At 51.3% G+C, this 15,752-nt stretch overlaps 1 protein-coding gene across 2 annotated transcripts in view; it reads left to right on the top strand.

Annotated features, from left to right (window-relative positions):
- The window catches only part of HIF3A (hypoxia inducible factor 3 subunit alpha), a 59,663-nt gene extending 44,129 nt beyond the window's left edge, over nt 1-15,534 (top strand). For both annotated transcript variants that reach the window (XM_081922020.1, XM_081922019.1), the window contains exons 9-15: nt 2,554-2,714; nt 2,825-3,066; nt 5,706-5,801; nt 6,539-6,921; nt 8,482-8,593; nt 9,667-9,772; nt 10,702-15,534. In XM_081922020.1, the coding sequence (XP_081778146.1) occupies nt 2,554-2,714; nt 2,825-3,066; nt 5,706-5,801; nt 6,539-6,921; nt 8,482-8,593; nt 9,667-9,772; nt 10,702-10,853 (1,252 nt within the window). In that variant the 3' untranslated portion in view covers nt 10,854-15,534. The remainder of the gene's footprint in view (nt 1-2,553; nt 2,715-2,824; nt 3,067-5,705; nt 5,802-6,538; nt 6,922-8,481; nt 8,594-9,666; nt 9,773-10,701) is intronic.
- Nucleotides 15,535-15,752: the final 218 nt, after the last annotated feature.

The raw sequence follows: 15,752 nt of genomic DNA, 5'->3' as shown, positions 1-15,752 counted from the left end.
TACCATTTTTGGAACTGATCTTGTGGCAAAGCTTCCGAGAAACGTGAAACCTCAGGTTTGGGGGATTGTGCTGTTTTTAAGTTACTCAGTGGCAAGTGTTACGTTTCTTCGGAGGAAAGAAAGCCAGGGGCTTATCATCAGCTGCCAGCCACGAGGAATCCCCCTTGTTCCTAATTCGGTTTTGGGGAAGTAGCCTGGAGATCTTGTCAACAACTCTATAGACAGGGAAGTTTTGTATTTTCAGTCTGAACAGTAGTGTTGGGCAACACTGAGTTCAGTTTTTAAGTACAGTCGTACCTCGGAAGTCGGACGGAATCCGTCCCGGAAGTCCGTCCGGCTTCCAAAACGTTCGAAAACCAAATCGCACCTTCTGATTGGACGCTCAGGTTCCAAAAGAACGTTTGCAAAACTGGAACAATCACTTCCGGGTTTTCTGCATTTGGGAGCCTGTGCACATTCTGTTTGGGCTTCTCTGGCCACTTTTGGAAACAGGGAGAGTGGACTAGGTGGATCCAAAAGCGCTCATCTTGTGTTCAGATGTCAAAGAGAAAAACAACTACCATACTTTCAGAAGACCTCTTAAGGCAGTCCTGTTCAGGGAAGCTTTTAATGTTTAATGGATTATTGTATTTTAATTGTTGAAAGCCGCCCAGAGTGGCTGGGGAAACCCAGCCAGATGGGCAGGGTATAAATATATTATTATTATTATTATTATTATTATTATTATTATTATTATTATTATTAAGTAACTGCATCGGGCTAGTTAATACAGGCAACTCCCCATTTATGCACATTCAAGGCCCATGTGAATGTGCATGTGTGGCACGAAAAGGGGCAAGAATGGCCCTAAAACAGGAAAAAAATGTGAGAAAACAATCCCACAAGCCTTTGCAAGTGCAATCCCAGGACCCCTTGCACTGACTTTGAGACCTGTGGAGAGTTGGAGTTTGAGCGAGGAAGTTCGGAGTGAGCGATTGTGCTGAAGTTCAGTGGATTTTTGCTATTTTTGAAAGTGTTTTCCAAGAGTTTCCAGAGGTGTAGCTTGCAGACTTTTTCTGTGTCGTTCCCAGTGTGCGCGATTTCACATAAATGTGCGGTGCTTCGGAACGTAAACTCCACGTAAGTGGGGAGTTACCTGTAGTTTAACACGACAGCCTCAGAACTGCAAATCAAAGCTCCCCAAAACACGTCATAGCTGCGTCCTCATCGCTGGATAGCTCTGGGAGCTCTAACTCAGCAAAAGCAGAGGTTTGGAGCTTTCCCAGTCATTGATTTGATGCCAACTGCATTCCCTTTTTTTATTCTTCCGCCCGGGAGTAGAATTACCGTATTTTTCGCCCTATAGGACGCACTTTTCCCCCTCCAAAAATGAAGGGGAAATGTGTGTGCGTCCTATGGGGCAAATGCAGGCTTTCGCTGAAGCCTGGAGAGCGAGAGGGGTCAGTGCGCACCGACCCCTCTCGCTTTCCAGGCTTCAGGAAGCTAGCCCCCCAAGCTCTGGGAGTGATGGCGAAGCTGCGCGCAACTTCGCCATCGCTCTCAGACCCCCAGCCCCGTGGCTAAAAACGAAGCCAGGACAGCGAGCGGGATCCATCCCACTCGCTGTCATGGCTTCTTTGCTCTTTGGGGCTCCTTTATCCCCCCCCAAATAAGTGCGTCCTATGGGCCGGTGTGCCCTATAGGGTGAAAAATACAGTAATCTGCACCCGCTGCCACTTTATGCATCAGAGGCCTTCCCGAGGCAAGAAGACAAAGAGCTAGGCGCCCACATTGCTTGGTAGCAAGTCATGCCTCTGCATTATTTTAATTTATTCTAAATGAATATGAATATTGTGTGTGTAATAAATATAAATATAAATATAATTTATACCCCACCCTCACCCGCCAGAGCCAGGCTCAGGGGGGTAACACCAGTAAAATTACAATAAAAACATAATGGGGGGGACCAATTTAAAATACAGGTTAAAATGCAATTTAAAATACAGCCTCATTTTAAAAGTCAAAACCATAAGGGGAGGGAAACAGACTGAGTCCAAACCAAAGGCCTGGTGGAACAGCTCTGTCTTGCAGGCCCTGCGGAAAGATGTCAAGTCCCGCAGGGCCCTGGTCTCTTGTGACAGAGCGTTCCACCAAGTCGGGGCCAGTACTGAAAAGGCCCTGGCCCTAATTGAGACCAATCTGACCACCTTACAACCTGGGACCTTCAAAATGTTGTCACTTGTGGACCTTAAGGTCCTCCGCGGGGCATACCAGGAGAGGCGGTCCCGTAGGTACGTGGGTACACACAGAGAGAGAAGGAAAAAAAGAGATGTGAAATATTGGCAACCACACCCTCCCTGCCTACTCAGGTGTCTGTGACTGCCAGTTGCATTGGCCCTGCCGTGCTCAGTTAACATGAGGTTACCAGATTTTTTCATTGAATCCGGGGACATTTTTCAACTACAATGGATTTTGTAATGGGATTGATTTGTAAATCCGGGGACTGTCCCTGGGAAATGGGGACATCTGGTATTCTAGGTTCACATCCTCCTTGCCTCGACGCCCTTTTTACAGCCAGGTGGAAGAGATGGGCCTGGTACTCTCCTTGGAGCAGACCGAGCGGCAGGGGGAGCACCGCCGGCTGCCGCCCCCCTCCCTCGAGGGGCTGGACTCCGACGGGGCCCTTGACGACCTGGACGCCAACGGGGGAGACACTATCATCAACCTCAGCTTTGGTATGGAGTGGCAGAAGTCATGGGCGGGAGGTTTTCTGCGGGGCAGGGAGGTCGGGAACCAAGCCGGACCCTCGCCTGTGATGCCGCCGCTCCCTCTTTCCTCTCCCCAGAGCTGCGCGGCCCCAAAGTCCTGGCCTTCCTGCGCCCCGCCAACATCAGCGAAGAGGAGCTGCAGCTGGACCCCAAGCGCTTCTGCAGCCCCGACCTCCAGAAGCTGCTGGGCCCCATTTTCGACCCCCCCGGGGCCCAGAGCCAAGTGCCAGGGACCCTGCGGGCAAGGCCTCCGGCCCCACCGCCCAAGCCTGCTCCGGTTGCCAAGAACACTTCTGGAGGCAGGAGCCCAGTGAACCCGGTAAGGAGGTTGTGGAGTTCGGGAAGGGAGTCCTTCTCCATATGGGTTGAATTTAGAGTGCAGGTGGATGACTTGCCCGGGGGATTTGCTGCCTCTGAGGTTTCAGAGACAGGGTCACCTGCATGGAGGGGGAGGAGAGGAGGGTTAGTTGGTGAAGGAATGGGGATGTAAAGGTAAAGGGACCCCTGACCATTAGGTCCAGTCGCGGACGATTTAAGGCATTACATCTTGACACAGTCCTGGCTTCCCCAAAAGAATTCTGGGAGCTGTATTTAGTTGTTAAGGGTGATGAGAGTGTTTAGGTGAAGGGACCCCTGACCATTAGGTCCAGTCGTGGCCGACTCTGGGGTTGCAGCGCTCATCTCGCTTTAATGGCCGAGGGAGCCGGCGTACAGCTTCCAGGTCATGTGGCCAGCATGACTAAGCCACTTCTGGCCAACCAGAGCAGCGCATGGAAATGCCGTTTACCTTTCCGCCGGAGCGGTACCTATTTATCTACTTGCACTGGTGTGCTTTTGAACTGCTAGGTTGGCAGGAGCAGGGACCAAGCAACGGGAGCTCACCCTGTTGTGGGGATTCGAACCGCCGACCTTCTGATCAGCAAGCCCTAGGCTCAGTGGTTTAACTCACAGCGCCACCCACGTCCCTAATGGGGATGTATCACTGCGCAAATGACAAGGGTGACCAGGCCTGTGCATTTAAGAATGTCGGAATGGCCCTGGACCTGTCAGGCTTCAGGGAATCGGATCCCCCTCCCTCACAGCATGCTGCCAGTAATGGAAAGACGAGAAGCTCTTACCAGTGTCTTTTACTCAATATTCACAGAGAGAGGCGTAGAAATGCTGCCTCTTGGAGTAATGGTGTTGCTCCAAATAATCTCCGCCCTTCCCGTCTCAGTCGTCAACAGCACCACCCTGCTTATGGTGGCTGCTTAGGGTCAATTGTATCTTCGCTCTCTGCTCTCCTACTTTCACTGCTCGCCGGTTTCTGGGAGAAGCGGGGTCTGGGATGCTCTCTAGTGGTCAGCCAGCTGTTGCTGCGCTGCTCCGCCCATTATTTCCCAGCTTTGCCCCTCTTCCCTCTCTGAGCTGTGACCCTCTGCAAACCACCGTTGTAAATCTATACTGTCCTCCTCTTCTCGGGAAGGTACAGGAGAAGGGGGAGGCGGTCTCCACCATTCATCCTCAGTCCGGTCCCTGGCAGGATCAGACCAAAATCCCGTTTAGACCAGCATCCTGTTCTTGCAGTGGCCAACCAAGTCCCTGTAAGCAGAGCGCCCACAGTGCGTTCCTAACCTTGTGATCAGGTTCCCAGAGTCCCTAAGATGGTTTTAGGTGCCTTGTACGCCGCCTTCCGGAAACTCCTTTAGTTGAGCTGGCGCCAAATGCCTTGCTCCACATTCCTTTGGACCAACCCAGCAAGGCCGAAAGGAGAGTCTTGTCTGTGCAGGATGAGGGACAAAGCATGTTGGAAATGTAAAGATGGAGATGGAGATTTCTACCATATGTGGTGGACTTGTGATAAAGTAAAAATATTTTGGGAATTGATCTACAGTGAACTAAAGAAGATACTTAGATATACTTTCCCCAAAAAGCCGGAAGCATTTTTGCTCGGCTTGATGGGAAATGAGATTATGAAGACAGATCAAAGATTATTCATGTACGCCACAGCTGCAGCGAGGACTTTGTTGGCCCCAAAATGGAAATCACAAGAAACTCCTACTATTGCAGAATGGCAGGCGAAGATGGGGGATTTTGCTGAGTTGGCCAAACTGACTTGCAGAATCCGAGACCAGGACGATCAGAAATTTCAGAAAAATTGAAGTACATTTTTTGTACAGTGGTGCCTCGCAAGACGAAAAGAATCCATTCCGCGATTCTCTTCGTCTAGCGGTTTTTTCGTCTTGCGAAGCAAGCCCATTGACAGCTTAGCGGATTAGCGCTACAGCGGTCTAGCGGCTTCTAGCGATCAGCTGTTAAGCGGCTTATCAGCGGATCAGCTGTTAAGCGGCTTAGCGGCTTAGGAAAAGGGGGGAAGTGGGGGGAAACCGCGGGGACTCACAAGATTTTTTCGTCTTGCGAAGCAACCCCATAGGGAAATTCGTCTTGCGAAGCGCCTCCAAAACGGAAAACCCTTTCGTCTAGCGAGTTTTCCGTCTTGCGAGGCGTTCGTCTTGCGGGGCACCACTGTAAATCCTACAACGTGGATAAACTGTAAAGAGTCAGAATGCGCGATTGGATGTGGTATGGGATACTAGGGAAGGAGGGAAGTTGTGGCTCAGCGGAGCAAAAAAGGTTTATATGTTGATCAATGTGTTGTTTGAAAAAGTGTGTAAGGAAAAGGAATAAAAATTTATTGAGATGAGAGGAGGGTCTTGTCCTCTGGGCAGTCCAGGATCTCCAGACAACCTGCCCAGGCTTCCCGGGGAGGTCACTTTAACCCTGTGCTGTGATCTCACCCCCCAAGGCACACTGCATTGTGTGTCTCAAGACAGATGGCATGACAACAGATCAGGTTTCCCTATAAGAAATGAGACTCTACTCTGCTTGAGATCCACGCTTGTCGAAGGCTTGATCCTAGGAGCACTGGCAAGGCGAGAGCATCTTCGCCCATGTTTTTGCTTTTGTTTCCCCCTCCAGGTTGAGCTGCCAGAAGAGCTGCTTTTTGACATGGAGAACGTGCAGAAGCTCTTCGCTTCCAGCAAGGAGAGTCAGTCAATGGAGACAGCCCTGCAGGTATCTTGGGGCAGGGAAGGCTCTCTTCCAGGAAGAGCCAGTGTGGTGTAGTGGTTAAGAGCGGTGGACTCGTAATCTGGGGAACCGGGTTCACGTCTCCGCTCCTCCTCATGCAGCTGCTAGGTGACCTTGGGCCAGTCACACTTCTCTGAAGTCTCTCAGCCCCACTCTCCTCACAGAGTGTTTGTTGTGGGGGGGGGGGGAAGGGAAAGGTTACTTCCAGGTTGCCGCGGAGCGCAACTCGAACACCCTCAACATGAAGCATATTCAACTCGAGATATGACAGTATCCCTAAACAATTATTTTAAAAAAACATTTGTTCTCCCTGCTCCCTTAAATTCTATAGGATTTAGGAATGTTGTGTTTTCTTTTAAAAAATGGAATCTATGAGGCCGGCACCATCATTTGGCATCCTTGACAAGCTGATGGTCACTGGCCCCCACAGATGCTTGTCCTGAGTTTACTACTGCTGTTATTTTATTATTATCTGGTGTCGTGAGCAGCAATGGACAACCTTGGTCTAGCCGCCATTAAACTCCCCGCAGTGCCCTTGGCATATCTGTGTCTTCCTGTCGCTAAGTAAGCCTGACATTGTCTGCCGGCGAAGCAGGGAGCTCATCAAAGGACATTTTGCCTCTTGAGAATATGAATTTCCGCAAGCCTCTCCCAGCTTGTTCCCAACCCGTCCCCCGCAAACGTTCCCATTGCCGATGACAGCTCTCTGCCGCCCCCTGCAGGACTACGAAGGCCTGGACCTGGAGATGCTGGCCCCCTACATCTCGATGGACGACGATTTCCAGCTCAGCGGCACCGACCACCCGCCCTGGCTGGCCGAGAAACGGGGTGGGGTCCCGGGGCCGGGGACCCGGCCAACCTCGCCGCCCCCGCGGCCTCGCTCGAGAAGCTTCCACGGAGTCTCCCCCCGCCCGCCCGAGCAGGCCACTCTCCCCCGCTGGGGCAGCGACACCAGCCTCAGCCACCCCCGCCCTGCCCAGCTCCCAGGGAGCCCCCCATGCGGGGCAGAGCAAGTGGTGGAGATGGTGGCGTCCGTCAAGATCCAGGCCGTGCAGGACGGGAGCGGTCAAAATGGCCAGGCGGCCTCCGCGGGTGGGAGGAAGAGGTAAGGCAGGGATCAGCAAACGTTTTCGGCAGGGGGCCGGTCCACTGTCCCTCAGACCTTGTGGGGGGTAGACTATATTTTTTTTGGGGGGGTGGACAAATTCCTACGCCCCACAAATAACCCAGAGATGCATATTCAATAAAAGGACACATTCTACTCATGTAAAAACATCAGGCAGGCCCCACAAATAACCCAGAGATGCATTTTCAATAGAAGGACACCTTCTACTCATGTAAAAACATCAGGCAGGCCCCACAATTGACCCAGAGATGCATTTTAAATAAAAGGACACATTCTACTCATGTAAAAACACGCTGATTCCTGGACCATCCGTGGGCCAGATTTAGAAGACGAATGGGCCAGATCCGGTCCCTGGGCCTTAGTTTGCCTACCCATGAGGTAAGGGGAGGGTTGGCTTTTATATAGCAATTTTTAAATAAAATGTGATATGCTCCCCCCTGCCCCCCCAGTGGCTTGCAAGTGAAATGGTAAATTGGGAGCAGAAATAATAAAACCAACACCCTTACTCCACTCTCAGAGTTCACTGCGAAGAGGGGTTGATTGTTAAACCACTTTGACAACTTTCTGCATCCCCCCTTTTAAAAAAATAAATATTTTTTATTTTATTTTAATATTTTATTAAGAGAATTTCATTTATGAAAAGAGGGAGAAAGAAAAGCGTGAGAATGAAAGAAAAAATACATTACCATGCGTGAATATACAGATGTGTATATTAATATCATTCTAATACACACATAATTGTCGGTAACCTAATATATTCCGCGTAAACTCAATCCAAATGGGAGCTCCCGCATCCTTAAGAAACTACAGCTCCCAGAATTATTTGGGGGAAAGCCATGCCTGTTTAGATTGGTGTCATCATACTGTAAATGTAGCCTCAGTTTCTGGCAGTGTTTTAGCATTAATACTTAACTGACCACCTCGTTTTTACATAATTAAAAAATTAAGGAAAAATGGGGGGGGAGGATGTTGGATTATAGTTTTAAAGTCCTGTTCTTTGTGCCCGCGCTACATCCTATTTTTATCTGTGAGCCACCTTGAGTTCCGCCAGGGAAAAAGGTGGGGTAAAGGTAAAGGGACCCCTGACCATTTAAGTCTAGTCTTGGCCGACTCTGGGGTTGCGGCGCTCATCTCGCTTTACTGGCCGAGGGACCCGGCGTACAGCTTCCGGGTCATGTGGCCAGCATGACTAAGCCACTTCTGGCGAACCAGAGCAGCGCACGGAAACACCATTTACCTTCCCGCTGGAGCGGTACCTATTTATCTACTTGCACTTTGAGGTGCTTTCGAACTGCTAGGTTGGCAGGAGCAGGGACCGAGCAATGGGAGCTCACCCCGTCGCGGGGATTCGAACCACCGACCTTCTGATTGGCAAGTCCTAGGCTTTGTGGTTTAACCCACAGTGCCACCCGCGTCCCATAAAAAAATGGGGGTATGAATGAATGAATAAATAAATAAATAAATACATATGTAACTTTGTCTGGGCATAATCTCATATCGTCTTCTTTCTCCCACCTCCTTCCGCCGTTCACCCAACAGGGCCCGGGAGCTGAGCGTGGAGGAAGAGAGAGATGTCTTCCTGGAGGCAGGGCTCCCTAAGCGCACCCGTGGCCTGGAGCCCGATGGCTTCCTGATGCCCTCTCTTAGCCTGGTAGGTGCTGAAATTACCCGTCCATAGGAGGGAGGGAAGCCTCTTCCAATCCATTTCTGCCAAAGCTCCCTCTTGCCCAGATCACAGGAGGCTCCTTTGCGAAGAACCTCTTTCCTTTCTGTGGCTCAGGGGCAGGGCATCTGCTTGGCATCTAGAAGGTCCTCCGTTCAATCCCTGGCCTCTCCAGGTGGGGCTGGGAGAGATCCACTGCCTGAAACCCCAGAAGAGTCACTTTTGACCTTGTCCATTAGGTGTTAAAAGGTAAAGGGACCGCTGACCATTCGGTCCAGTTGTGGCCGACTCTGGGGTTGCGGCGCTCATCTCGCTTTACTGGCTGAGGGAGCCGGCGTACAGCTTCCGGGTCATGTGGCCAGCATGACTAAGCCGCTTCTGGCAAACCAGAGCAGCGCACGGAAACGCTGTTTACCTTCCCGCCAGAGTGGTACCTATTTATCTACTTGCACTTTTGATGTGCTTTCGAACTGCTAGGTTGGCAGGAGCAGGGACCGAGCAACGAGAGCTCACTCCGTTGAGGGGATTCGAACCGCTGACCTTTTGATCAGCAAGTCCTAGGCTCTGTGGTTTAACCCACTGCTCCACCCACGTCCTCTCCATTAGATGTTATGGCAGGGTTAAATCCTGTGTTATCTGCGGGCCTCTGGTCCCTGCAGTGAACGGTAGCGCACAATCAGACCAAGCAGGATTTGACCCTCGTTTATCAGCTGTATAGGATCCCTTGTTAAGTAGATGGGGTTGGGAAAATGCTCCCTTTGTGCGTGCAATTCTGAGACACACTCCTCTCAAAATCAGGGGTGCATCAGAACCTCTAGTTGAAACAGAGGATTTTTACACCACTGTTTCAGCAAAGGGGATCCATGGACCCCTCTGCGAAAGTTGGGGGAGGAACTATTCCCTTTCAAGGTGCTTTGAAGACCCAACTCTGGGATTTCAAAGCACTTTTTACACGATGCCACCGTAACACCATGTGGTCGGCAGGCGGACGGCCGACCGCCTGCCGACCCAGATGGAGCAGTGGCCTGGCTTGACCCAAGCTTCCTGTGCCCCCCCCCCAGGGTTTCCTGCTGAGTGTGGAAGAATGTTTGGATGCCAGGTCCGAGCGGGGTTTTGGGGGCACCGTGTCCCTGGGCAAGAAACTTCTGTCTCTGGAGGAGCCGATGGGTGAGTATTGTGGAGTTCTGATGGGGTGAAGCAATAAAATATTTGAGGGGGGCCGGGCTCTCCCAAAGTTGACGGGCACTGCCATTCAAATGATGGGCACATGCCACGTCCTGCAGTCGATTATGTGGGTGGCGCTTACTTGGGCCCCCCAATATGTATGTCCCACAGAGGAACTTACAGTCTTCGAACAAAAACATCCTGAAAGTCCCAGGCCACAGAGAGGTTAGGCTGGCCTCAACCAGAGACAGGGCTTTTTCGGTTGTGGCCCCGATCTGGTGGAACGCTCTGTCACAAGAGACTAGGGCCCTGCGGGACTTGACATCTTTCCACAGGGCCGGCAAGATGGAGCTGTTCCACCAGGCCTTTGGCCAGGTCGCAGTCTGACCCCCTCCTTTGGTAACCCTCACAGAATGCCAGCCCAATGGTTGCCATGAATTTGATTTGAATTAATTTTATAATGAAATGATTTTAGAATGTTGTACTATTTTATTGTTGTTAGCCGCCCTGAGCCCGGCTTCAGCTGGGGAGGGCGGGATATAAATAAAATTTATTATTATTATTATTATTATTATTATTATTATTATTATTATTATTAATTTCATTCAAGTCAGCACCCCAATACCTTCTGAAGACCCCATCTTTTTTTAAAAAAACAGCAATGGGTTGTATCATCGCTAGAATTTCTGCTCGCACAGCGTGACTTTATCTCTTCTCCTCCCCCCTCATGCCCCCCTAAATCTGTTCTTGGGGTTCCTCCAACCCTCCAGAGCACATTTGGGAAGAGGGGGGCGTTTGGTGAGCGGATAGCCTTGCGCTGAGGGGGGCGCGTGGGCCAGGTGCCCCCCAAACAGACAAAAACCGCCCTCCTCTCTCCTGACTCCTGGCCTTTTCTCTCTCTCCCTGTCTGGGTCTCCCTCCTTTCTCTCCAGGCCTCCTGGGGGACATGCTGCCATTTGTGGTGGACGGACCAGCCCTCTCTCAGCTGGCCCTGTTTGACGGTGAGGACGAGGCCTCCGTGCAGAGTGGGCAGCATTTCCAGCTGGGGGAGGAGCTCCTGGTGGAACTGGACCAGGCCACCTGAGGTGGTGGCCCCCGCAACTGCCATCGCCGCCGCAAAACCTTCACGCCGCACTCCTTCTCCGCAGATGGGACAAAACCAGAACCAAACCCCACCCGAAATCACCCATGAGAGGCAGAGGAGGGGAGGGGGGTCCCCTCCTTTCCCTCCCCTTCTCCTCTTCCAGCCGTCCCCCACCCCACCCAAACGCTCTCTCTCTCTCTCTCTCTTTGCCTCCCCCCACCCCCAAATCTCCGCCGGCGTCCTTTGAACTCTTCCTACCTCAGTCCTGTCCTCATCAGGCAGCCTCTCCCCTCCAGAGACGGCGAGGGAGGAAGGCTTAGCCGAATTTAAGAGCCTGCGTTCGTAGGGACTGTCCCCCCCCCCACTCCAAACCAGCTCCCCCCCCCAAAAAAAGTATTGGTGCTTATGTATCCTCTTCTCCTGAGATGGGAATCAGAAGTGGGGTGGAAGGAAAGGAGTTGGGGGGCCCATATTAAGCCTACATACGGCAAGACTCCGTTCTGTCAAATCCCCCAAATTGAGAGGAGAGTCGGGGCGAAGGGATGGTCAGGGGTTGGAGATGGGGGTGTCGCTCTCCCCTGAGAAACGAGGGAGGCAGGGCGACGCCTGAATGTGAAGGAAGCCGCCCCTCCGCTGTGACCCTCCTGCTGGCTTCCATCACGAGTTCACCCATTCCAGAAGGAACTGGGACCACCCAAACACTGGAGGCAAACATTAGGGTTGGCCGGCACTGGGCTTGCTCTTGCACTGCCAAGACCTAGGGAGGGAGCTGAATCACTGCTCTTGCCTCTCTGACATCCCAGAATCCTTCAGGGGAGCCTCTTTGGCGATAGCGCCGCACTCATTTACCTCCCCATAGCTCTTGCCTCGTGAAAGAAATCCAGGAGCACTTCTGGGGAAGAAAGTTTTGGGTGTTATTCAAGCACCCCTGGCCCCCTTGTTCTCGATCGTCCGGACCGATTTCCCCCCTGGAAGTGTCCCAAAACTTAAAAGAGATGGAAATGGATTTCTCCCAGAGGAGAGGAAGGTAACCATGGTGCTCTGGCCGAATTTTTCGACCCGCTTTTAAGGTCTGTTTACGCTTATAAAAAGAGGCCGAAATTGTTTCTGGTGGTCGAGCGACCACGAGTTTTAAAAGGTCTAAAAACTTGAACGTATTGTACAGGGAGCAGAGAAATATTTTCTTCTTAAAAACAAAACAAAACAAAACCCCTATTTTTTTTCCCAAAAAAAGAGATGGGATTCTATATCTTGCTCCTGCCTCACCAGATATATTTCTAATTTTTAAGAAGTCCTTCCTCCCCCCCCCCGCACTTTGTCACTACTTAGGGGGTGGTTGGGTTGCTTTTTTGGGTGGGGGGGGAAATTTGTTGAATCCTAAAAATGGGTGAGATCAGTGCAGGCCACTCCCCTCCCCATCCCCCATCCCACTCTCACAAACCTTGGCACCGAAAAAGGTAGGTTTCTAACCTGACAATAGCCACAGGTAGCTGGGCAGTGGATGGTGATTTTGAAATTCTAAAAGGAAAGTTTAAGGAGCCTAGATGTTGCTTTCACAATCTTGAAACATTTAAAGACAATCTTTAGAAAGTTCCTGAATTTGAAATGGGGTGGGGAGGCTGACCTATTTTTTAAAAAATTAGGATTGGGATCTCGCCACAAAGATCACATTGGTTCTTAAACAAAGTAAATTTGATCTGCAATCAGCCTAAATATAGGTTGCCAAGAAATGGCATTTTTGCCAATAAGTTCTACTTAAAACTGGGAGGAAAAAGGACATTTGAAAGAGGAAACCTCCCTCTTTCTCGTGTTTTTTGACCCCTGATCCTGAACGCGTTTACACGTTAAGACTTAACTTCTGAGTAGCTGTGTACAGGACTGAGATTCCACCCTTCACTCTTGCTTTTTTAAAAAAACAGCCTGATCTTGCACGTTTACTCAGAAGTAAGCCCCCATGGTGCTCACTGGGCTTACTTTGTTTCTGGGTTAGCATGCCTAGGATTGCAGCTTTAGTTGCATCATGCGCTGTCAGCATGGAAAGGTTGGTCATTCTTGGCTGCTGCGAAAAATAAAAGGCAGAAGTTTTTTGCGGTAAGACTCGCAAAACCCCGTGACTTGAAGCGACGCAAACGCTCGCATTCGGCACCAATTTTTCCAGTTTTCGCGCTTAAAAATGAGCTACTTTTCCATTCTGCCCAAAGAGGAAGAGTTCTGCGTAACTCAAAACCTTGCATAATTCCTGCACTAGCAAACGTCGCCTAAGATTGAATTGCCTTACCTCTTTTATACCCTTTTGGTATAAAAGGCCACCGTAGTGTTAGCTGGCGCTCATAGTAGGGTTGCTAAACATTTTAGGAGGGATGGGGCTTCCTCGGCCTCTTTAATTATTACCCAGAAAAGAGAATATTGGCAGGTGCAGCTTCTTCAACCCTTAACCGGTTGGGGAAGCCTCACTAGCTAGGATTCCCCCCATCGACACCATTCTTAAAATCACAGGAACCCTTTTCCCACAGGAATGCTGGCGGCCGCCTAGTTGAAAGCCCGTGTGGTGGGAAAATTTTCCCAGTAGTCTCCAATTTAAAAACAAAAACCTCTTTCTCTTTTCCTTCTTTCTTTTTTCTTTTTAAAAAACCCCCTGACAATTCAGTTGCTTAGCCCTTGACGCCGTTACTTTAACCACAACTTTTAGGAGTTCCGTGTCTGTTTTTTATTTTTAATTGGGTTTTAGACCCGGTCCCAAGCCAGGCTTAATCACTGCAGCTCACTCTCCCCGTCCCTGCAGTCCAGAGCCCTCGGATGTGGAAACAGGAGCGTAGGAGGCCGTGCAAGTCAGTGTTTCGCACGGCCGTCTGTGTCTGTACGTGTGTGTTTGTCTATGCCAGTCTGGCTCACAGCCTAAGCTGAGGGCGTAGCAGTTTTCCAGGGAGAGAGCCGCTCTCTCGACACCCCCACCCCCCCAAAAAAAGCTTTTCCTTCTCTTTCTGCTGCATGCCTCATTCCCTCAAGATCCCAGAGCAAATCCTGGGGACCCCACTCAGAGGTAGGAGTGGGCTGGAGGCCCTATAGCAGGGGTCGGCAACCTAAGGCCCAAGGGCCACAAGCAGCCCACGGGGGTCGTTTAACCGGCCCACGAACTGAGCCGCCCCCTCGGCGAGTCCCTGCATGCTGCGCTAAACCGGCGCACCACAGAGACCTGCTTTTGCGGCGCCGAAAATCACGTCTGCGCATGCACAGACGCCGGAAATCGCATCTGCGCAGAAACAGATGGTGAAAATCGCGATCCGGCCCATGGAGGGATCTCCGCTGGAGTGAACCAGCCCAGGCAAGGTACACCTTGCCGACCCCTGTCCTACAGAGAGGAAAAGGAGATTTGGGACATTGCGGGTCCCCCGGGGTCAGCCTCTGCGTTCAGATCTTGCACTGACCCACTGCAGGAAGAGGCGGAGGGGTTAATTCAGAAAGTTTGATTTAGACAGAGAATCTGGCAAGGATTTGGCGGGGACCCCTGCTGGGGTGATGCCCGTTTTGCAAGAACGCCTGCGATGCCAGGATCGGGACCCTTGTCACTGAGGCGGGTGGGGAGTCAAAAGAGTGCTCTCTCTCTCTCTCTCTTTCTTTCTCTCTCTCTTTCTTTTCTTGACGAGCCGCAATGAGAATTGCAGTCTGAGAGGGACGAATAGCTGCCCTTGAAACCACTTTTGCCTCGTCCGCCATTCACCTGTGCCTTCTCGTTACACCAGCACCAAAAAAAGAGAGCGAGCGTCCTATACGTAGATAAACACACACATCATACGGGGGTGGGGAGAGGGAAGAAACAAAACGCCCAAGCCTCTCCGATATCTTCCGCGTTGGTGAGGGCAACCGTGAGTGGCACGGGGAGAATGGGGGGTGGGGGAAAACGGGCTGCCGTTTCCCCCCGGGTCTGCCCCCCACCCCTGCCCCCCGAGCAAGGGGAAAGAGGAGGTTGGGGAGGAAACCGCCCCCTATGCAACTGCCTCTCTATTCCCAAACACCCCTTCCTCTCCCCGCGTACAAACCTCGCGCCAACTTCCAAGCCGGGAGGTTGGCGGGGAGTGGAGAGGTGGGTAGGAGTTGCAGACGTAAGGCACCGAGATCTAACAACGCAGACTGTTCAATTTCATTGCGAGCAAAACGCACACACAGAGACACACACGCACACGTATATACATAGATATCGCATACACCACACACGTGTAGAGAGACACAAAACGTACCGATACCTGCACACAAGCATGCGCAATCTCACAACGACGGCCGCGTTTGGCCCAGGCAGCTCTTTTCTCCGAAAGCCGCAGTTGACCACACGCACAGAACAATAGAATTCCCAAGCCGGGTGAAGAACACAGGATGTTGTGTCTATCTTTTCTCCTTTTAATTATTGCGATGGTTCTAATTGTTGTTCTTCTGATTCCTGACCCGTCGTCGTTTTCCCCTCCCTCCCTTAACCTGTTTTCGTTGTGTTCCTTTTTTTCCAAGAGACTTTGGTGAAACGACTATGGCACCACCCTTTTTATTATGATTAATGTCGTCGTTCTGGTAGGGTTGTAGCTGTTTTTCTTTTTTATTTCCTTGTCCGCCCCAAAGCCTGGCGCTGAGCCCTCTGCCGCCCCCTCCTTCGAATTTTAACAAGTCCTGCTACTTTTGTAAAGGGAAGGGGGGGGGGAGAAAGGAGGGCAAGAGGGGTCGTGTCTCTTTCGTTCCTGTGACCAGCACTCGTTCCACAAAACCTCAATCCCCAACCCGCTGTTTTTTTCCTACAGGGCGGCTTCTCCCGCCCGCTCAGTGGCATTCCTGGCGCGGCAGACCCGGGCCATGCCCTGCTTCCCCGGGGACATGCCATGCGGACCACGCGTGAGGTGCTAAACTATACACGCAAAA

The sequence above is a fragment of the Podarcis melisellensis genome, assembly GCF_964234715.1.
Source record: "Podarcis melisellensis genome assembly, chromosome: 8".
In the NCBI taxonomy this organism is placed as follows: Eukaryota; Metazoa; Chordata; class Lepidosauria; order Squamata; family Lacertidae; genus Podarcis; species Podarcis melisellensis.
This window is presented reverse-complemented; position numbering and strand designations above follow the sequence as displayed.